This window comes from Oncorhynchus keta, chromosome 34, assembly GCF_023373465.1.
Source record: "Oncorhynchus keta strain PuntledgeMale-10-30-2019 chromosome 34, Oket_V2, whole genome shotgun sequence".
Taxonomy (NCBI): Eukaryota; Metazoa; Chordata; class Actinopteri; order Salmoniformes; family Salmonidae; genus Oncorhynchus; species Oncorhynchus keta.
The window spans coordinates 75369711-75387104 of record NC_068454.1 but is presented as its reverse complement, the minus strand read 5'-3'; the positions used below and the strand labels follow the sequence as shown (position 1 = coordinate 75387104).

General features: G+C 42.7%; 2 protein-coding genes across 3 annotated transcripts; one reads left to right on the top strand and one right to left on the bottom strand.

Annotated features, from left to right (window-relative positions):
- Nucleotides 1–70: 70 nt before the first annotated feature.
- LOC118374223 (cell division control protein 42 homolog) lies at nucleotides 71–9325 on the bottom strand. The gene is made up of 6 exons (XM_035760596.2): nucleotides 9184–9325; nucleotides 3136–3240; nucleotides 2838–2910; nucleotides 2520–2629; nucleotides 1141–1338; nucleotides 71–979 (listed from the first exon to the last, which is right to left on the bottom strand). Exons 2-6 carry the CDS (start codon nucleotides 3238–3240, stop codon nucleotides 890–892), a joined length of 576 nt encoding a protein of 191 aa, XP_035616489.2. The 5' UTR covers nucleotides 9184–9325; the 3' UTR covers nucleotides 71–889.
- Nucleotides 9326–12010: 2685 nt separating this feature from the next.
- Nucleotides 12011–15930, top strand: LOC127905980 (myeloid leukemia factor 2-like). 2 transcript variants are annotated; one of them, XM_052494845.1, is made up of 8 exons: nucleotides 12011–12690; nucleotides 13098–13209; nucleotides 13632–13667; nucleotides 13813–13866; nucleotides 14112–14240; nucleotides 14375–14534; nucleotides 14755–14962; nucleotides 15445–15930. In XM_052494845.1, exons 1-8 carry the CDS (start codon nucleotides 12647–12649, stop codon nucleotides 15455–15457), a joined length of 756 nt encoding a protein of 251 aa, XP_052350805.1. In that variant the 5' UTR covers nucleotides 12011–12646; the 3' UTR covers nucleotides 15458–15930. The 2 variants fall into 2 exon arrangements, with proteins under 2 accessions (XP_052350805.1, XP_052350806.1); XM_052494846.1 differs by having other exon boundaries at nucleotides 14755–14969.
- Nucleotides 15931–17394: the final 1464 nt, after the last annotated feature.

Below are 17394 nucleotides of genomic sequence, written 5' to 3'. Positions count from 1 at the left end.
ACTACAGTTTCTTCTATGATGTGTGCTCTATACCATCATGTGAATTACACACTAACTCAATGACCAACTGTGTCAGTTACTATTTTATTAAAAACATTCTGCAATTACAAACATCCAGAAGTTGACTAGGAAAAGGTTATAATCTCACCATCATTGTTATTATCAAAATAGTACAGCTTAATGTGTTATACTATCAACCAATCACAATCAAGTTGGTAGTCAAGCAAAAAAAAGTTTTTAATTACTCCCAAAAGAATATAATATACGCTAAGAATTTCCCAAAAGAAAATTATAAAATTAATACATCATACATGACACAAAAAGAGATAAAAAATAATATATATTCAGTTCTGTGTTGCCTTCAGAAGGCAGTAAAATCTGAGGCGAAAATGCACTTGGTGTGTCCCAAAAGAAAAAGTGACCATTCCAGCATGCTAGCCTGGTCGGGAGTGGAAACAAATCTTGTGTTCTCCCCCTCTCTCCTCAAAGTAGCAACAAAAGAAAATGTCAATTAAGTGTTTCCCCAAGGTATTTATTTAATTTAAGCTAGGCACAAAGGCAACAGGACGGGCGGGTAGGAGAGCCCGCCCCACAGAAGTAATGTTAGGGTAAACACTTCAGATGTCTAAAGTGTATCTGGAGAAGGAGACTAGATGAAAGTTCTCTTGTATTCTTTACTTGAAAGACCAAATTTCGCTCTCCTCTCCATTTTTCAATACATATTAAGAAGGCACAGTGCATGAATGTATCGGAGTCTCGATGCCATTTCATCTCCTTCCTTTTCACTGTTTGTTGTCCTTTTTCAAGCTGTTGATCTGCTTCTCTTATTTGTAGCCAACTCGCCTATTCTTAACCCTGTCCCTCTACCACTCCTTCTCTCCTCCTCCCTTTATAACAGGACACAGCGTTTCTTGGGTTTAGTCTCAGGAGGTTCCAAAGCTGCCAGGATGGCCTCGTCAAACACATTCTTCAGCCCCCTCTGAGAGAGAGAGGAGAGAGGGAGAGTTTGCATTGACTTTTCATGGTTTATAAATGTATTCTAACCTATTTTGTGAAGTACAGCAATGTTTCAGCCACCATGGGTCCTTATCAGCTCTTTTTCCCTCTAATAATGTATCATCATAATCCTTGGCCCCTTACCTGCGTGAGGGCAGAGCACTCCACATATTTGACGGCCCGGAGGTCCCGGGCCAGCTTGTCTCCGCTCTCAGGGGACAGGGGCCGCTGTTTGTTCTTGGCCAGCTTCTCCACAGTGTTGCTGTCGTCCCTCAGATCCACCTGGGTGCCGACCAACAGGAAGGGTGTACGAGGACAGTGATGGGAGATCTCTGGAACCCACTACAGGGGTCGAAGGATACACAGAGGTCAAAGTGTGTACAGAATCAGTTCATATGCTCAATTCAAAATCATTTTTTCATTTTAGTCATTCAGCAGACGCTCTTATCCAGACAGAGTTACAGTTAGATTAATCTTAAAATAGCAAGGTGAGACAACCACACACACCTCAGTCGTAGTAAATACATTTTTCAGCAAAGTGAGTGCTAGTAGGACAAGACAAGTGCATGCTCTTTCTTCTTTTTTTTTACCCTGAGCTAGCCCCTAGCCATTCTGTTTGTAGATATCAACAGAGATAGATGTAAGCCAGGAATGGGCAACTGGAGGGCCGCGGATCAATTTCCCAAAATTAGTTTTAAAAATATATATATATTTTTTTTAGGAACTCATTCGGGGTCTCAACTTACTGTTGAGAGTTACAATAGTATAATACAATATTGAAATATGGTTGTGAATCAGAAGTTTATTGTGTTATGTTAGTCACTTACAGCCACTGAATTAGCTAAGATTGGTCAATTTAGAATGGTAAATTAGTCTAGCCATCTGTAGTAATCATGGCCGAATTACCGACCGGGAGGGCCCCATTAAATTGTCACGCTCACTCAGATATCATATTAAAAACTGCAAACATTTCTCTCCACACTATGGCAAAGTGTGTAGAATTTAAGAACATTTGCTGTAAAACTACACGTTCTTCTCTCCAACCCATGGCAAAATTAGTAGAATTGCATGAAATGAGTACTAAAATTGTAAAATCTTCTCTCTGCCCCATGGCAAAATGTATAGAATTGAAGCAAACTTAATTTAAAACTACAACATTTTATCTACACTCTGTGGCAAAATGTGTAGAATTTCAGGAAATTAAACTAAAACTTCAAAGTTTTGCTCGCAAGACAACTTAGGGCCCCCGAAAGGCTATGGCTGGCTCTGACTGCATGTGTTGAAATGGATGTGGGTACACAGACCCATGTGCCACTGCGGCCCCATCAAAGTTGCCCATTCCAGATGTAAGCAATATGAGGATGACTTCACATAGCCTTCCAATGGGCTTTGGGAGATCTTCTGCCATAACAGAAGGTGAAGTGGCTAAGGAAAGGGTTCAGATCCATCATCTAGAAGTTTCTCTATGGGTAATAATACAAGGTAAAAAGTTGAGGTGTGGCGACTCAGAGACCAACACCGACCTTCTCTCGGACATTCTCAAAGGATGAGGGTGAGACGCAGGAGAAACAGACGAGGAAGACGTCCGTCTGTGGGTAGCTGAGAGGTCGCAGCCTATCGTAATCCTCCTGACCTGAGACGACCAATCAGAGGGAGAGAACGCGGTGACAATGAAACTAATGTGATATTGAACGATTCAACTGGTTGAGTTGCATTTACAAGACATCATATGTTCTCAAGAATGAACTAAAGCAGACTAGGATTGAGTTGTAGCACAGTGACTGCTTAACAGAAGGAGGTACAGACATAAAAGCTTAAATTGACAGACAAAGACAGATTACCTGCTGTGTCAAAAAGCCCAAGTGTGTAGGGTTCCCCTCCGATCATCACCGTCACTGCATAATTATCAAACACCTGCACACATGAGACACACAAAAGAATTAGTAAAAAAGTTCAAGGGATGTTACCCATCTTTAATTATTTCATGAAGCAAATGTAAATCAATAAGCTAAACGTTAAGGTGTTAAAGCCCATTCTCCCCTCCCACTCAGCTCTCTGGACATCACCCCACTGACCTCCACAGTGTTCAGGGTGTGACTTGTTTGCCCCTACTTACACCCTCCCCCGCCCACCTCTTACCGTAGGTACGTATTCTGAGGGGAACTTGTTGGTTGTGTAGGAGATTAGTAGACAGGTCTTTCCTACAGCTCCGTCCCCCACCACTACACACTTTATTGTCTGCATCTACTCGGCGAGAGAGACAGACACAGATTGACAGGACACACATACACCAGTCATAACATAGAGTAGAGTTCATATCTTATGAAAGACAAAATTGAGACCTTGCTTGTAACTCCATACAATAACAGTAACTGGGAAACTAAAAACAACACAACCAGACAGAGTGGAGATGACAACAGCACCGTGATTTGCAATAACACTGTCTGCCTTGCCTGCAGCCTATTGATGTACAGACAGGTGATGTTCATGGTGTGTTAGGCTAATGCTCAAAACATTGGCATCTACTGATCATCAAACCACAAACGACGCTTGACCGCATTTGAAACATGTTGATTGTCACTAATGGATCCTTTATGGGGGGGGGGCGGAACTTCTAATAGCCAACGGAAGGAGGTAGAGACAGACAGGTAAACAGACAGGGGTCCAGGCAAATCAAAATATGGCTGGACTACCCAAAAAAGTGTGTCTGTGACAAACTTGGTGTTATGTAACAAAAAGTTATTTCCAGTTACTGCTAGACAACGTTAACTTCCGCATACTTGCATAGCAAAGACATGGCAGGGAAAGGGAAGCGTCATGATGTAGTCATGACTATTTGTTGCGTTTTGACGGATTTAAGATTCTAATTTCAAATCGTTACTTCTGCTGAATAAGTAGATAAACACATTAGAAACGGGTAGTCTATATCTAGCTGCTTTTGGCAACGCTAGTATTTCCACACTAGTGATGCTAGGAATTATCTTGCAAAAAAACGCTATCATTTCCGGTCACAACTTGTAGACTTGTTTACATGCGGTTTGTTTGTAATGTTTCTTTGCTACCTGCCAACTTTATGGCTTTTACTTTTTAATTACCGCCTTATATTTTTACCTCGTTTTTTCATTCAAGTTTTTCACCCCGGACGCTTTATCTGGACATGGTTCTACAGGACCTCCACCAGCCGAAGCTAAGTAAAGGATGAAACTGTACCACCAATAAGTATAGATAACGTGAGTAGTATAAATCCCCTCGCACAGTCCCCTCAACCTGACAACTTTCTCAAGGCTTCTGAAAGGAAATGCTGTAGGAATGCTCAACCGGTGTCGCTCATTCAGCCGACAGAAATTTTCACCCGGTTTTCCCCATTAAGCAACGGGTCAGAGGCCGAGCCTTCTCTTGTCTCTACTCCTCCCGTTACGGGGTCTGAGACGCCGAAGCCTCCCACCATTAGCTCTGACAAATTGAACACCCTAGTCATTGGCGATTCCATTACCGTAGTATTAGATTTAAAACTAATAATCCAGTGATCATACACTGTTTACCAGGGGGCAGGGCTACCGATGCTAAGGCTAATCTGAAAATGGTACTGGCTAAGGCTAAAACTGGCGAGTGTAGAGCGTATAGGGATATTGTTATCCACGTCGGCACCAATGATGTTAGGATGAAACAGTCAGAGATCACCAAGCGCAATATAGCTTAAGCGTTTAAATCAGCTAGAAAGATGTCGGCATCGAGTAATTGTCTCTGCCCCCCACCCAGTCAGGGGGAGTGATGAGCTCCACAGCAGAGTCTCACAACTGGTTGAAACCGTTTTCTGCCCCTCACAAAATATAGAATTTGTAGATAATTGGACCTCTTTCTGGGACTCACCAGAAGCTCACCACTAGCTGGAGGGGTGCTCTCATCTGATCTATGAACATAGACAGGGCTCTAACTCCACAATGAGATAGGGTGCAGGCCAGGCAGATGCTAGTTCTAGGTCCAAAGAAAGAGAGAGATCTTTTGGATCTGACAATTAATCTTGATGGTTCTACAGTCATCTCAAATAAAACCGTGAAGGACCTCAGCGTTACTCTGGTTCCTGATCTATCTTTTGACGAAGATAAAGAATATTTAAAAGGACAACCTTTTTCCATCTTCGTAACATTGCAAAAATCAGAAACTTTGTCAAAAAAGAATGCAGAAAAATGTATCCATACTTTTGTCACTTCTAGATTAGGCTACTGCAATGCTGAACTGTCCAACCACCCGGATAAAGCACTAAATAAACGTAGTGCTAAACACGGCTGCTAGAATCTTGATTAGAACCAAAACATTTTATCATATTACTCCAGTGCTAGCCTCTCTACACTGGCTTCCTGTTAAGGCAAGGGCTGATTTCAAGATTTTACTGCTAACCTACAAAGCATTACATGTTGGCTTGCTCCTACCCATCTTTCCGATTTGGTCCTGCCGAACATACCTACACATACGCTACAGTCACAAGATGCAGGCCTCCTTACTGTCCCTAGAATTTCTAAGCAAACAGCTGGAGGCAAGGCTTTCTCCTATAGAGCTCCATTTTTATGGAATGTGAGAGATGAAGACTCGGTCTCGACCTTTAAGTCTTTATTGACTTTAAGACTGATCTCTTCAGTAGGTCCTATGATTGAGTGTAGTCTAGCCCAGGGGTGTGAAGGTGAACGGTAAGGCACTGGAGCGACGAACTTCCCTTGCCTGGCCGGTTCCCCTGTCTCCACTGGGATTTTCTGCCTCTAACCCTATTACAGGGGCTGAGTCACTGGCTTACTGGTGTTCTTCCATGCTGTCCCTAGGAGGGGTGCGTCACTTGAGTGTGTTGAGTCACTGACGTGATCTTCCTGTCCGGGTTGGCGCCCCCCTCGGGTTCGTGGGCTATACTCCTTGTCTCAGGGTAGTAAGTTGGTGGTTGAAGATATCTCTCTAGTGGTGTGGGGGCTATGCCTTGGCAAAGCGGGTGAGGTTATATCCTGCCTGTTTGGCCCTGTCTGGTGGTATCGTCTGACAGGGTCACAGTGTCTCCCGACCCCTCCTGTCTCAGTCTCCAGTATTTATGCTGCAATAAGTTTGTGTCGGGGGGCTAGGGTCAGACTGTTATATCTGGAGTATTTCTCATGTCTTATCTGGTGTACTGTGTGAATTTAAATATGCTCCCTCTAATTCTCTCTTCTCAGAGGACCTGAGCCCTAGGACCATGCCTCAGGACTACCTGGCCTTTTGACTCCTTGCTGTCCCCAGTTCACCTGGTCATTCTGCTGCTCCAGTTTCAACTGTTCTGCCTATGGCTATGGAACCCTGACCTGTTCACTGGACGTGCTACCTTGTCCCGGACTCTCTCTACCGCACCTGCTGTCTCGAACTCTGAATGCTCTGCTATGAAAAGCCAACTGACATTTACTCCCGAGGTGCTGACCTGTTGCACCCTCTACAACCATTTATTATCTGACCCTGCTGGTCATCTATTAACATCTTGGCCATGTTCTGTTATAATCTCCACCTGGCACAGCCAGAAGAAGACTGGCCACCCCTCAGAGCCTGGTTCCTCTAGGTTTCTTCCAAGGTTCTGGCCTTTCTAGGGAGTTTTTCCGAGCCACCGTACTTCTACATTTGCATTGCTTGCTGTTTGGGGTTTTAGGCTGGGTTTCTGTACAGCACTTTGTGACATCGGCTGATGTAAAAAGGGCTTTATAAATACATTTGATTGATAGTCCGCTGGAAGCCAGAGGTTAAATAAAATTATATTTAAACTTACCCTGCCGATTGTCCTTAAGATTAAACCTTATACTGGGGGAAATTGAGAAAAACATCTAATTGAACAAAATAAACATACTGTTGTAGACCCACTTCCTCTGCACTTACTTCATCCTCTGCGCTTACTTAATGTCAAAATAAAAGTCCTGCACGTGTGACATACATGCACACAAAAAAAGCAAGATCTTGTTGGGGATTTTTATTTTGACATGTAAGCAGAGAGAAACTGACCTCGCTGAGGAACTGCATGGGTCTGTAACAGACCCACATTTGGAAATGCTGGTTAATTAAACGTTCCAATAGATGTATTTTTTCTCTAACAAATTCACCCCCTGCATAAGGACAAAGCCTACAGACAATCGACAGAGTAAATTGAAATGAATTGTATTTATCTTCTGGCGGACCAGTCAGGTTTTTTGCAAGCTAATTCCCAGCAACGCTAGCGTTGCTAAAAGCAGCTTGTCTATACCTAAATATGTGAAAGGAAATGTCATCGCTTATGAATAAACAATCATATGATTGAGTGTAGTCTGGCCCAGGAGTGTGAAGGTGAACGGAAAGGCTCTGGAGCAACGAACCGCCCTTGCTGTCTCTGCCTGGCCAGTTCCCCTCTTTCCACTGGGATTCTCTGCCTCTAACCCTATTACAGGGGCTGAGTCACTGGCTTACTAGGGCTCATACTGTCCCTAGGAGGGGTGCGTCACTTGAGTGGGTTGAGTCACTGATGTGATCTTCCCGTCTGGGTTGGCGCCCCCCCTCTGGGTTGTGCCGTGGCGGAGATCTTTGTGGGCTATACTCGGCCTTGTCTAAGGATGGTAAGTTGGTGGTTGAAGATATCCCTCTAGTGGTGTGGCGGCTGTGCTTTGGAAAAGTGGGTGGGGTTATATCCTTCCTGTTTGGCCCTGTCCGGGGGTGTCATTGGATGGGGCCACAGTGACTCCTGACCCCTCCTGTCTCAGCCGCCAGTATTTATGCTGCAGTAATTTATGCATCCCGGGGCTAATGCCAGTTTGTTATATCTGGAGTACTTCTCCTGTCCTATCCGGTGTCCTTTGTGAATTTAAGTATGCTCTCTCTAATTCTCTCTTGGAGGACCTGAGCCCTAGGACCATGCCTCAGGACTTCCTTACATGATGACTCCCCAGTCCACCTGGCCGTGCTGCTGCTCCAGTTTCAACTGTCCTGCCTATGATTATTATTATTTGACCATGCCGGTAATTTATGAACATGTTCTGTTATAATCTCCACCCGGTACTGCCAGAAGAGGACTGGCCACCCCACATAGCCTGGTTCCTCTCTAGGTTTCTTCCTAGGTTTTGGCCTTTCTAGGGAGTTTTTCCTAGCCACCATGCTTCTACACCTGCATTGCTTGCTGTTTGAGGTTTTAGGCTGGGTTTCTGTACAGCACTTTGAGATATCAGCTGATGTACGAAGGGCTATATAAATAAATGTGATTTGATTGGTCAAACGACCAATTAGTAGAGGAAAAGGTGGACCTGCTTGTCTAAATACACTCATATTTCCCAGAAAAATGCAAGGACAACAAGCATGCCATTGCATAGCTACAGATTGTTACACCAGATAATGTGATTTAACCATAGATTTTGGGGATCCATTCCTGGGAGTTACAGGTTAGGTACTGTTTGGCGTAGCACAGAGTTTTCGACCAACGTTAATTTGGCAACACTAAAATGGCGCTATACACATTACTTTAATAACTGAGCATTTAAATTCAAACGCAACTGAACACAGTCATTTTAAAATATACATGTTTGACCGAATTGACAACGAAGTTTGTAAAGATTATATCATTAAGGTTGGTCAAATTATCTGCGCTAACGTTTCAGCATACAGTAACCTGTAACTCCCAGTAATGGATACCAACAATATTTGGTTTCACACATATTGTGTAACAACCTGTAGCTAGCCATTAAAGTCTCAGTCTAAAAATGAATGTGAAAGTTAAACCTTAGAATTTGCTCTACACTGTATGAAGTGTCAGGCAAAAATGTAGCAATACTTTCATACCAAACGTTGGCTACTGGCTTTCGGGAGACACTGACATGAAGCATACAGCTAGCCAAATAATTATGGGTAAAGTTAGATTGTCATAAAACATAGCCGATAGTTGGTTATTTTGTACAGTCCAAAACATTCGAGACTGAGACTGCAGCATATCATGAAACTTTTCAAAGTTATGACAATGCGGGTTGGCTGGCAAGCATTGCCTCTCGGTTAGCCTGTGATTGCTAATTTCCTAAAAAAGTCGCTTTGGTCGTCAACGACAATATAACAATTCAACGTTTCTTACGTGAGTAGGCACTAATGTATAACGATGGACGAATCTATACTACAACTGTCTTCACATTTATTCAACTAAAACAATTGAATTATGCCCGTTTTCAGAAAAGTACTCACCGTTTTTCTCCGGCAATTAGGCGTTGGTTACATCCGGGTTTGACTAGACCACTTCTGCGCAGCTGCGAGCGAGGATTCCCCCCGGGTCCTTGTGACAGTGCTGCCATCTACCGACACAATAGAGTAATAAATACAATCCAATCTAATTGTATGGTCGCATACATATTTAGCAGATGTTTTAAATGCTTATGTTCCTAGCTCCAACAGTGAAGTAGTATCTAACAATTCACAACAATACACACTAATCTAAAAGTAAATTAATGGAATTATATAAATACTAGGACGAACAATGTCGGAGTGACATTGACTAAAATACAGTACAATACAATATATACATATGAAATGAGTAGAACAATATGACGATGACTTGCAAACATAATATCAACAACAAATAAATCAACTTCATAAACGTGACAATCGAAAGGGTGGAATGGACTGGAGTGAAAACTGAACCACGTGAGGATAGGAGTACAGTGGAAATGCACACCATCTAAAACCACAAAAAACACTACAGCTGCACCATTGAGAGCATCTTGACTGGCTGCATCGCCGCTTGGTATGGCAACAGCACCACCCTCGATCGCATGGCGCTACAGAGGGTGGTACGGACAGCCTAGTACATCACTGGGTCCGAGCTCCTTGCTATACAGGACCTCTATATAAGCTGGTGTGAAAGGAAGGCCCGGAAATCGTTAGACTCGAGCTACGTAAGCCATAGACCTCTCTCTCTCTGCTTCCACACGGCACTGGTACCAGTGCATCACGTCCTTCTGTAGCTCAGTTGGTAGAGCATGGTGCTTGTAACGCCAGGGTAGTGGGTTCGATTCCCGGGACCACCCATACGTAGAATGTATGCACACATGACTGTAAGTCGCTTTGGATAAAAGCGTCTGCTAATGGCATATATTATTATTATTATATATTATATAACAGGTTCCTGAACAGCTTCTATCTCCAAGCCATAAGACTGCTAAATAGCTAACAGAATGGCTGCATGGACTATCTGAGTTTAACCTTGTATTTAAAAATAAAAAAACGTTTTGCACTGTCTCTATGCACAGTCACAGTATTATACACACTAACTGACACTCCAACACACACATAACATGCACACACATTTATACGGACTTTAGACAGTCTTGATACCTATTCGCCTTACCCATATACATACAGTGCATTCGGAAAGTATTCAGGCCCCTTCACTTTTTGCCCATTATGTTACGTTACAGCCTTATTCTAAAATGGATAATTAAAACATGTTCCTCATCAATCTTCAAACAATACCCCATAATGAAAAAGCGAGAATAGATTTTGATGAAAAATGAAAAAAAAACAGATACCTTATTTACATAAATATTCAGACCCTGCTATGAGACTCATAATTGAGCTCATGTGCATCCTGTTTCCATTGATCATCTTTGAGATGTTTCTACAACTTGTCGTAAATTCAGTTGATTGGACATGAATTGTAAAGGCACACACCTGTCTATATAAGGTCCCACAGTTGACAGTGCATGTCAGACCAGAAACCAAGCCATGAGGTTGAAGGAATTGTCCGTAGAGCTCTAAAACGGGATTGTGTCGAGGTTCAGATCTGGGGGGGGGAAAGGTACCAAAACATTTCTGCATCATTGAAGATCCCCAAGAACACAGTGGCCTCCATATTTCTTAAATGGAAGAAGTTTGGAACCACCAAGACTCTTCTTAGAGCTGGTCGCCCGGCAAAACAGAGAGAACCTTCTAGAAGGACAACCATCTCTGCAGCACTCCACAAAGGCCTGTATGGTTGTGTTGCTAGACGGAAGCCAATCCTTTGTAAAAGGCACATGATGGCCCGCTTGGAGTTTGCCAAAAGGCACCCAAAAGAACTCTCAGACCATGAGAAACAAGATGCTCTGGTCTGATGAAACCAAGATTGAACTCTGTGGCCTGAATGCCAAGCGTCACATCTGGAGGAAACCTGACACATATCCCTACGGTGACGCATGCTGGTGGCAGCATCATGCTGTGGGGATGTTTTTCAGCAGCAGGGACTAGAAGACTAGTGAATAATTATTATTCAGATTTTTTAAATCCATATTAGAATAAGGCTGTAACGTAACAAAATGTGGAAAAAAGTCAAGGGGTCTGAATACTTTCCGAATGCACTGTGTCTACCTCTATCACTCCAGTATCCCTGCACATTGTAAATATGGTATTGGAACTTACCATGTATATAGCTTATTACCTTGTGTTCTTATTTTTATTTCTTGTGTGTTTTTGTTCTAGCTTGTGTTATCTTTAGTGCTACTTTGATATTGATCAGTGCATTGTTGGGTTTGGTGCTGCAAGAAGGCATTTCACTATGCTTGTGCATGTGACATTAAAACTTAACTTCAAAAACATATTTGACAGTTGGCACAATTTTTGAGCTTGCATGCATGCAACAGCAGTTTGATCCTCAAAAGCAAGGCCTGTAGAGAGCAGTGTTCTCACATTTCTGTAACTTCTGGCAATATTTTGATTCCTAAAGTTGTTTCAGAGTCTTGTTTTAAAATGTTCTGTTTTTACAGTCATATCAAGGCAAATCTTTAGAAAAAAAGATAGTTGATTATGATTTTAAGCTCTATATAATTTATGTCACCCAGTGACATAATGACACCCTCTCACCAGCTCTTTTTAGTGACATTCAATAGAAAAAATTACATGTTTAATGTAAATAGATACCAAAGAAGTGACATTGGTTGACAGATATTACACATTAGCAAGGGTAAGGCATGTTGGCCCTTTTGCATTCTATCCTCATTGACGACCAGCCTGCGTCATTTCCGGATGTTGCCCCCTTTTTTTTTATTGACATTTCGCTTAATTCTACCTTGCGGGCTACAGGCGTTTTGCAGGGTCATTTGTTTTTTATTCGGTGACATTTAGCACCACGGCTTCTGAACGGATAGGTGCATGGTTTGCACAAAATATAGGCGTTGGTAGGTGTCAGGTTGTTGGAAAATTGTGGAGACATCAACATCTTTCTTCCTTTGGATTCCTGACGTTTTGGCTTCCTTTGTCAGCTTGACTTCCGTTTTCATGTGCAATCAACAGTGGAAAAATAGCTAGTTAGCTATCTTGCTAGGAAAACCCTAGTCAATGTTTTAAGTTGTACTTAGGCGTGAACAATATAAGACGTTCTATCTGCAAATACGTCTGCTTTAAGGTGCTAATTTCCTACGTTGGTTTGCAAGCTGGTTTTCAGGCTAGTTTCCTTACACGGATGCTAGGTGGCTAGCAAGGATAGCTAGCTTGCTAACAATACTGCTGCACATTTCTCACTATTGTCCGTCGGTACGCTGTACTAGAAGTGTCATAATACCTGAATGAGAGGTCGTAAACTTACTGTCCTCTTACATTATTTTTTGTACTGAGGCCCCAAGAAAGTACGTTTTTAGCTAGCCCCGGCTAGCTTAATTAGCTAACCAAACAAAACACCATGTTTCGATATTTAAATGACGTGGATGACAACCCTTACATGATGTGAGTATCGTATTGCCTCTTATCCAAGCGAACTGCATGTCTTGCTTTTATACCCACTTGCATGCATCAACCCAGTCGTCGTTTGTTCTGAGATTTAAAGGCCTAATCTCCTGCCACCATGTGTATTAGTTAACTACATACACCACATAGTGAGTGGACCATGATCCATCCAATCCATGATATAGTTATCTCTAGCTTATTCTTTTTTTTGTTTTTTTTTACATAAGTATGTGGTTACACCTTATATCCTCATTCCATGATGAGTAACCATGGTCAAGAGTACACCTGGAAACCGGTGGATTTCTCACCTGAGTTTTCATAATGTCAGCAATCCCTTTCCTTATTCACTGCTGTGTGTTTTTTCATGGTCTGTATCCTCAGTGAGATAAATCATTTATGTTTTGAAGGGATCCATTTGCAGCCCAGAGGCAACAGATGAGGAGTCTGTTTGGGTCGTTTGGCTACGAACCTTTCCCCCTCAGCCCTCAGATTCAGCCTCCCCGTGCACCCCACCTTCAGGTGTGTGTGTGTGTGTGTGTGTGTGTGTGTGTGTGTGTGTGTGTGTGTGTGTGTGTGTGTGTGTGTGTGTGTGTGTGTGTGTGTGTGTGTGTGTGTGTGTGTGTGTGTGTGTGTGTGAGAGAGACTACTCTGAGTATCTATAGTAAGTGTGTGATGTTGGGTTCAATTCCACTTCAAATTTAGTCAGTACAGTACAATTCAAATTCTCTTCAATGAGTAAACATTGGATTTGGATAACTTTTGAATCGACTAATTAAAATGGAATCGACCCAACCCTGGTATGTATACAGCACAACACACCATAGCTGTTTCCCCTTTGATTATATGTAGTGTAGACTCTAATTTTATAGTACTTCATGCCATACTGCATTGTTACTGCATATTTGTTGTCTGCTGTAAAATAACCTCCTACTGCTTTTCAGGCTGGAGCCCTGCAGCCGTTTGGAATGATGGGAATGGTGAGTCCTTGTCCCTGCGTGTTAAGATGTTATCTCTGCCTCTTAGAGCACAGAAAAGCACCCAAGGCCCTGTTCCAATACATTCAAAACTAATTCTCAATTTCAGAATCAGATTGACTGACTTCCTCATGTGTTCCTTCCCTAGGGGGGAGGCTTCATGGACATGTTTGGGATGATGGGAGGAATGATGGAGAACATGGTGAGTATTTCCAGAGATATTCCCTCACCTGCTTTCCCAGATCCAGATCAAACAACATGTTCCTGAGCTTTAAAAAAAACACCCTCAATGGAGATTCTCTGCGTCCAGAAAAAAAACACATTTTAGAGTTAACGTTTTGTGACCCAGCAACAACTCTGTCTAAAGCAAAGACCCAACATGAGTTCAGTGGTTGAAACTTAAACATAATCCAGCTAGACAAGATGTGTTATCTTCTTTCCCTTTAGGACAGAATGTCTGGTTCGCCAAACTGTCAGACGTTCTCTTCCTCCACAGTCATCTCCTACTCATCCTCAGACATGGGAGCCCCTAAAGTCTACCAGCAGACCAGCGAACTGAGGACTGCACCTGGAGGGGTAAGAGCAGGCCAAATTACATTTACTACTGTGATTGCATGTACATTTTTTCAGTAGGGTTTTACAATGCCAGTCCTCCAGAGCTACTGGCCTCTACTACCAGCTCCCTGCTGAACACTACCTCCTCCCCTCAGATTCGTGAGACGCGCCAATCGATGCGTGACAGCGAGAGCGGCTTGGAGCGCCTGGCCATTGGCCACCACATCTGGGACCGCGGTCACGTGATGGAACGCTCCCGAAACCGCCACACGGGTGACCGCGAAGAACGACAGGACTACATCAACCTGGAGGAGAGTAAGTCACGGAGCTACATGTGCTACTCACTACGGTTCTCCAGAATCAGTATGACCATACCCATGTTTCTAACCCTCAAGTAATAATAAACCATTTGCCTTGAGTAAAAAAGCACATGAATGATTAATGGCTGTATTTGCAACTGTTTGTTTCCATTGCTAGACTTGCCTGGTTAGAGGTACGTCTGGCCAGGTTTCTGACCCCCCTGTCCCTCTCTCAGGTGAGGCTACTGCCTTCGATGAGGAGTGGAGGAGCACAGCCGGAAGGTACCCTCCCCCAAACGCACGGGGGATAGACTACGGCCGGGACAGGAGGGCAGGGGGCCAACAGCTGGCCCTCGCTGCCCCACCCAGCTCCTCGTCTCCGCCCGCCCCTCGCCATGAGTCTCCCAGACACCTCCCACCCGCAACTCGCCCCCGCTACGACTGGTGAGAGGTAGGAGGAGCATGACCTGTGTATATCTGTGTTTGTAAAAGTGTGTGTACTGTGGACAACACAGTTCCAAATCAATTCCTGTACCCTTTGTTGATCTGAAAGTAGTGGATAGGCATCAACCCTGGTATAGGGTCTTTGCTTACGCCAATCCCGATCCTGTCCTTTCAAATCCACTAGGTGAGTCAATAGGGTCCAGGGAACAGATGAGATGAGTCTGGACATTGGCCTGTCCCAGTTTTTAGCTTGTCTGGGCTCAATGGGTGTATCTCAATAGTCTATAGTGGTTTACGTTACAGCACTCCTCCATCTGCTCTGACATTAAACAAGTGGACATGCAAAAGCTCAGTCCCAGTAAGAATCCTCCATATTGCTTTTGACATAACCAGTGTTTTCAGATCAGTGTATGAGAGGAAGAAGCCACTATGACAGTCGAGATCCACATCACCCACTGATGTCATGTGTTCTCTCCTGCCAGGGGTCAAAGGTGAAAGGTGAGCAGAAGGATGGAGGAGAGGATACCGAGGGGATCTGCCTGATGCTGTGAATGAAGGGAGGGAGAAGAGGGTCACGACTGACCGTCAAGATGTTTGATATGATGGGACTGTCTATATATAAACTATACATTTAACACACACACATCAGAACCCAACACACTCAATACCTGCAATTCTGGTTTAACCTATCTGCTGTTACCGTTCACATACACATGTGCGGACACACATGTACACACATGATTACACACATTCAAGTTGTATATAGAGCCACCCTCCAACTTTACATGCGTTAATTGCCCACCTCACTATATAAATATATATAAATTGCCACACTACATACTACACATGTGCTGTACAGTCCATATATGTTTGTGTAGACACTAGTGTGTCTGTGAATTGAATTGTATACTGTTGACTAATTAAAATAATTAATGAAAACAAACATTAAATATTGTTAGATAATTGCACACTGTGTTGTGGTTTGTCATGGAATAGTGAGTGGATGGGTTATGTTTTTAGAACAGGTTTTGACCTGACGAGGACTGCCATTACTGAAGGTGGTACAGGAGAAATGGAGTTTGCTGGTGTTTTTATGTCTTAATACAGTCATGTGTCTGACATCCCATTTCCATGTAGGGAAGTAAACTAACATTCCAACTATTTTCATTGTTGAAAAGCCATGAGAATTGGAATTTAAGTTTAATTCCCAAATAGGCACAATTGAAGTGGTATTGATCCCAACCCTGGTGCATGTGAAAATGTTACTTGGTTGTATTTTTGTATTGCTGTTGAATCTTTCAATATTCAGCATGTCTTTCCATCCCAACACTTTGTTTCTATTATAAATGCCACAGTAAATAGTGTCTTATGGCACAGTCCATCCCTTCATACATACTCCCTCACAAATAAACACATTCACATCCCTACACACACTCTCTTGTGTGTGTAAACTCGTGCTCTCACTATCTAGTGTCAGAATAGCTGCAGATGGTCATATGACATCCAGATGGAACACACCAGAGAAGAAGCCAATCAAAATCCTCCCTGCCCTCTGCCCATTCTGTGGCACATTCCCTCTGGATTTGTCTCTTCCCCCTCTCTCTTCCATAATTGTCACCATCTGAGGTTCCATCTGTATTTTATAGCTGCCTTGTGTGCTTTATTGTTCGTTCTCTATCTTTCATCTCTGTATTCTGTTAAATGCTACCCATCACTAGTTAGTTGGCCCTGGCCTTCATTCACATACAGTGCCTTGCAAAATCATTCAGAGCTTTTGGATTGCTTCACATTATGTTACGAATTAGAATTGATTGATTTAATTGTCTTTTTTTGTTAATCTACTCAAAATACTCTGTAATGTCAAAGTGGAAGAGAAATTCAAACATTTTTTAAAGATGAATAAAAATGTGATAACTAAAATATGTCCATTGCGTAAGTATTCAGCCTATTTGTTTATGCAAAAGCCTAAATTAGTTCAGGAGGAAAATGTTGCTTAATAAATCACATCATTTACATGGACTCACTCTCTATGAAAAACTACAGGTTGACATTTTGTAATGACTAACCCTTCTTCTGTCCCCCGTGCATACAATATCTGTAAGTCCCCTCAATCAAATATTGAATAACAAGCTCAGATTCAACTACAAAGACCAGGGATCTTTTTGAAAGCCTCAAAGAAGGATAGTGATTGGTTGATGGATAACAATAACAAATCAGACATTGAATATCTCTTTAAGCATAGTCAAGTTAATAATTATGCTGTGGATTATGTATTAAACCACCCAGACACATCAAGATAGACATCCTTCTGAACTGAGGTGCAGGACAGGAATTAAACTGCTCACTGATGTAACCATGAGGCCATTGGTGATTTTAAAGCAGTTACAATGGATGTGATGGGAGAAAACTTAAGATGGTTCTACAACATCGTA

Excerpts from the sequence above, each read along its gene's own strand:
- LOC118374223 (XM_035760596.2), bottom strand. The coding sequence starts at position 3,240 with ATGCAGACAATAAAGTGTGTAGTGGTGGGGGACGGAGCTGTAGGAAAG. Across the intron at positions 2,911-3,135 it reads CCTCAGAATACGTACCTACG|GTGTTTGATAATTATGCAGT; the intron begins GTAAGAGGTGGG and ends TCATGTGTGCAG. Across the intron at positions 2,630-2,837 it reads TGGGCTTTTTGACACAGCAG|GTCAGGAGGATTACGATAGG; the intron begins GTAATCTGTCTT and ends TGGTCGTCTCAG.
- LOC127905980 (XM_052494845.1), top strand. The coding sequence starts at position 12,647 with ATGTTTCGATATTTAAATGACGTGGATGACAACCCTTACATGAT. Across the intron at positions 13,668-13,812 it reads CGTTTGGAATGATGGGAATG|GGGGGAGGCTTCATGGACAT; the intron begins GTGAGTCCTTGT and ends TTCCTTCCCTAG. Across the intron at positions 14,535-14,754 it reads CTACATCAACCTGGAGGAGA|GTGAGGCTACTGCCTTCGAT; the intron begins GTAAGTCACGGA and ends TCCCTCTCTCAG.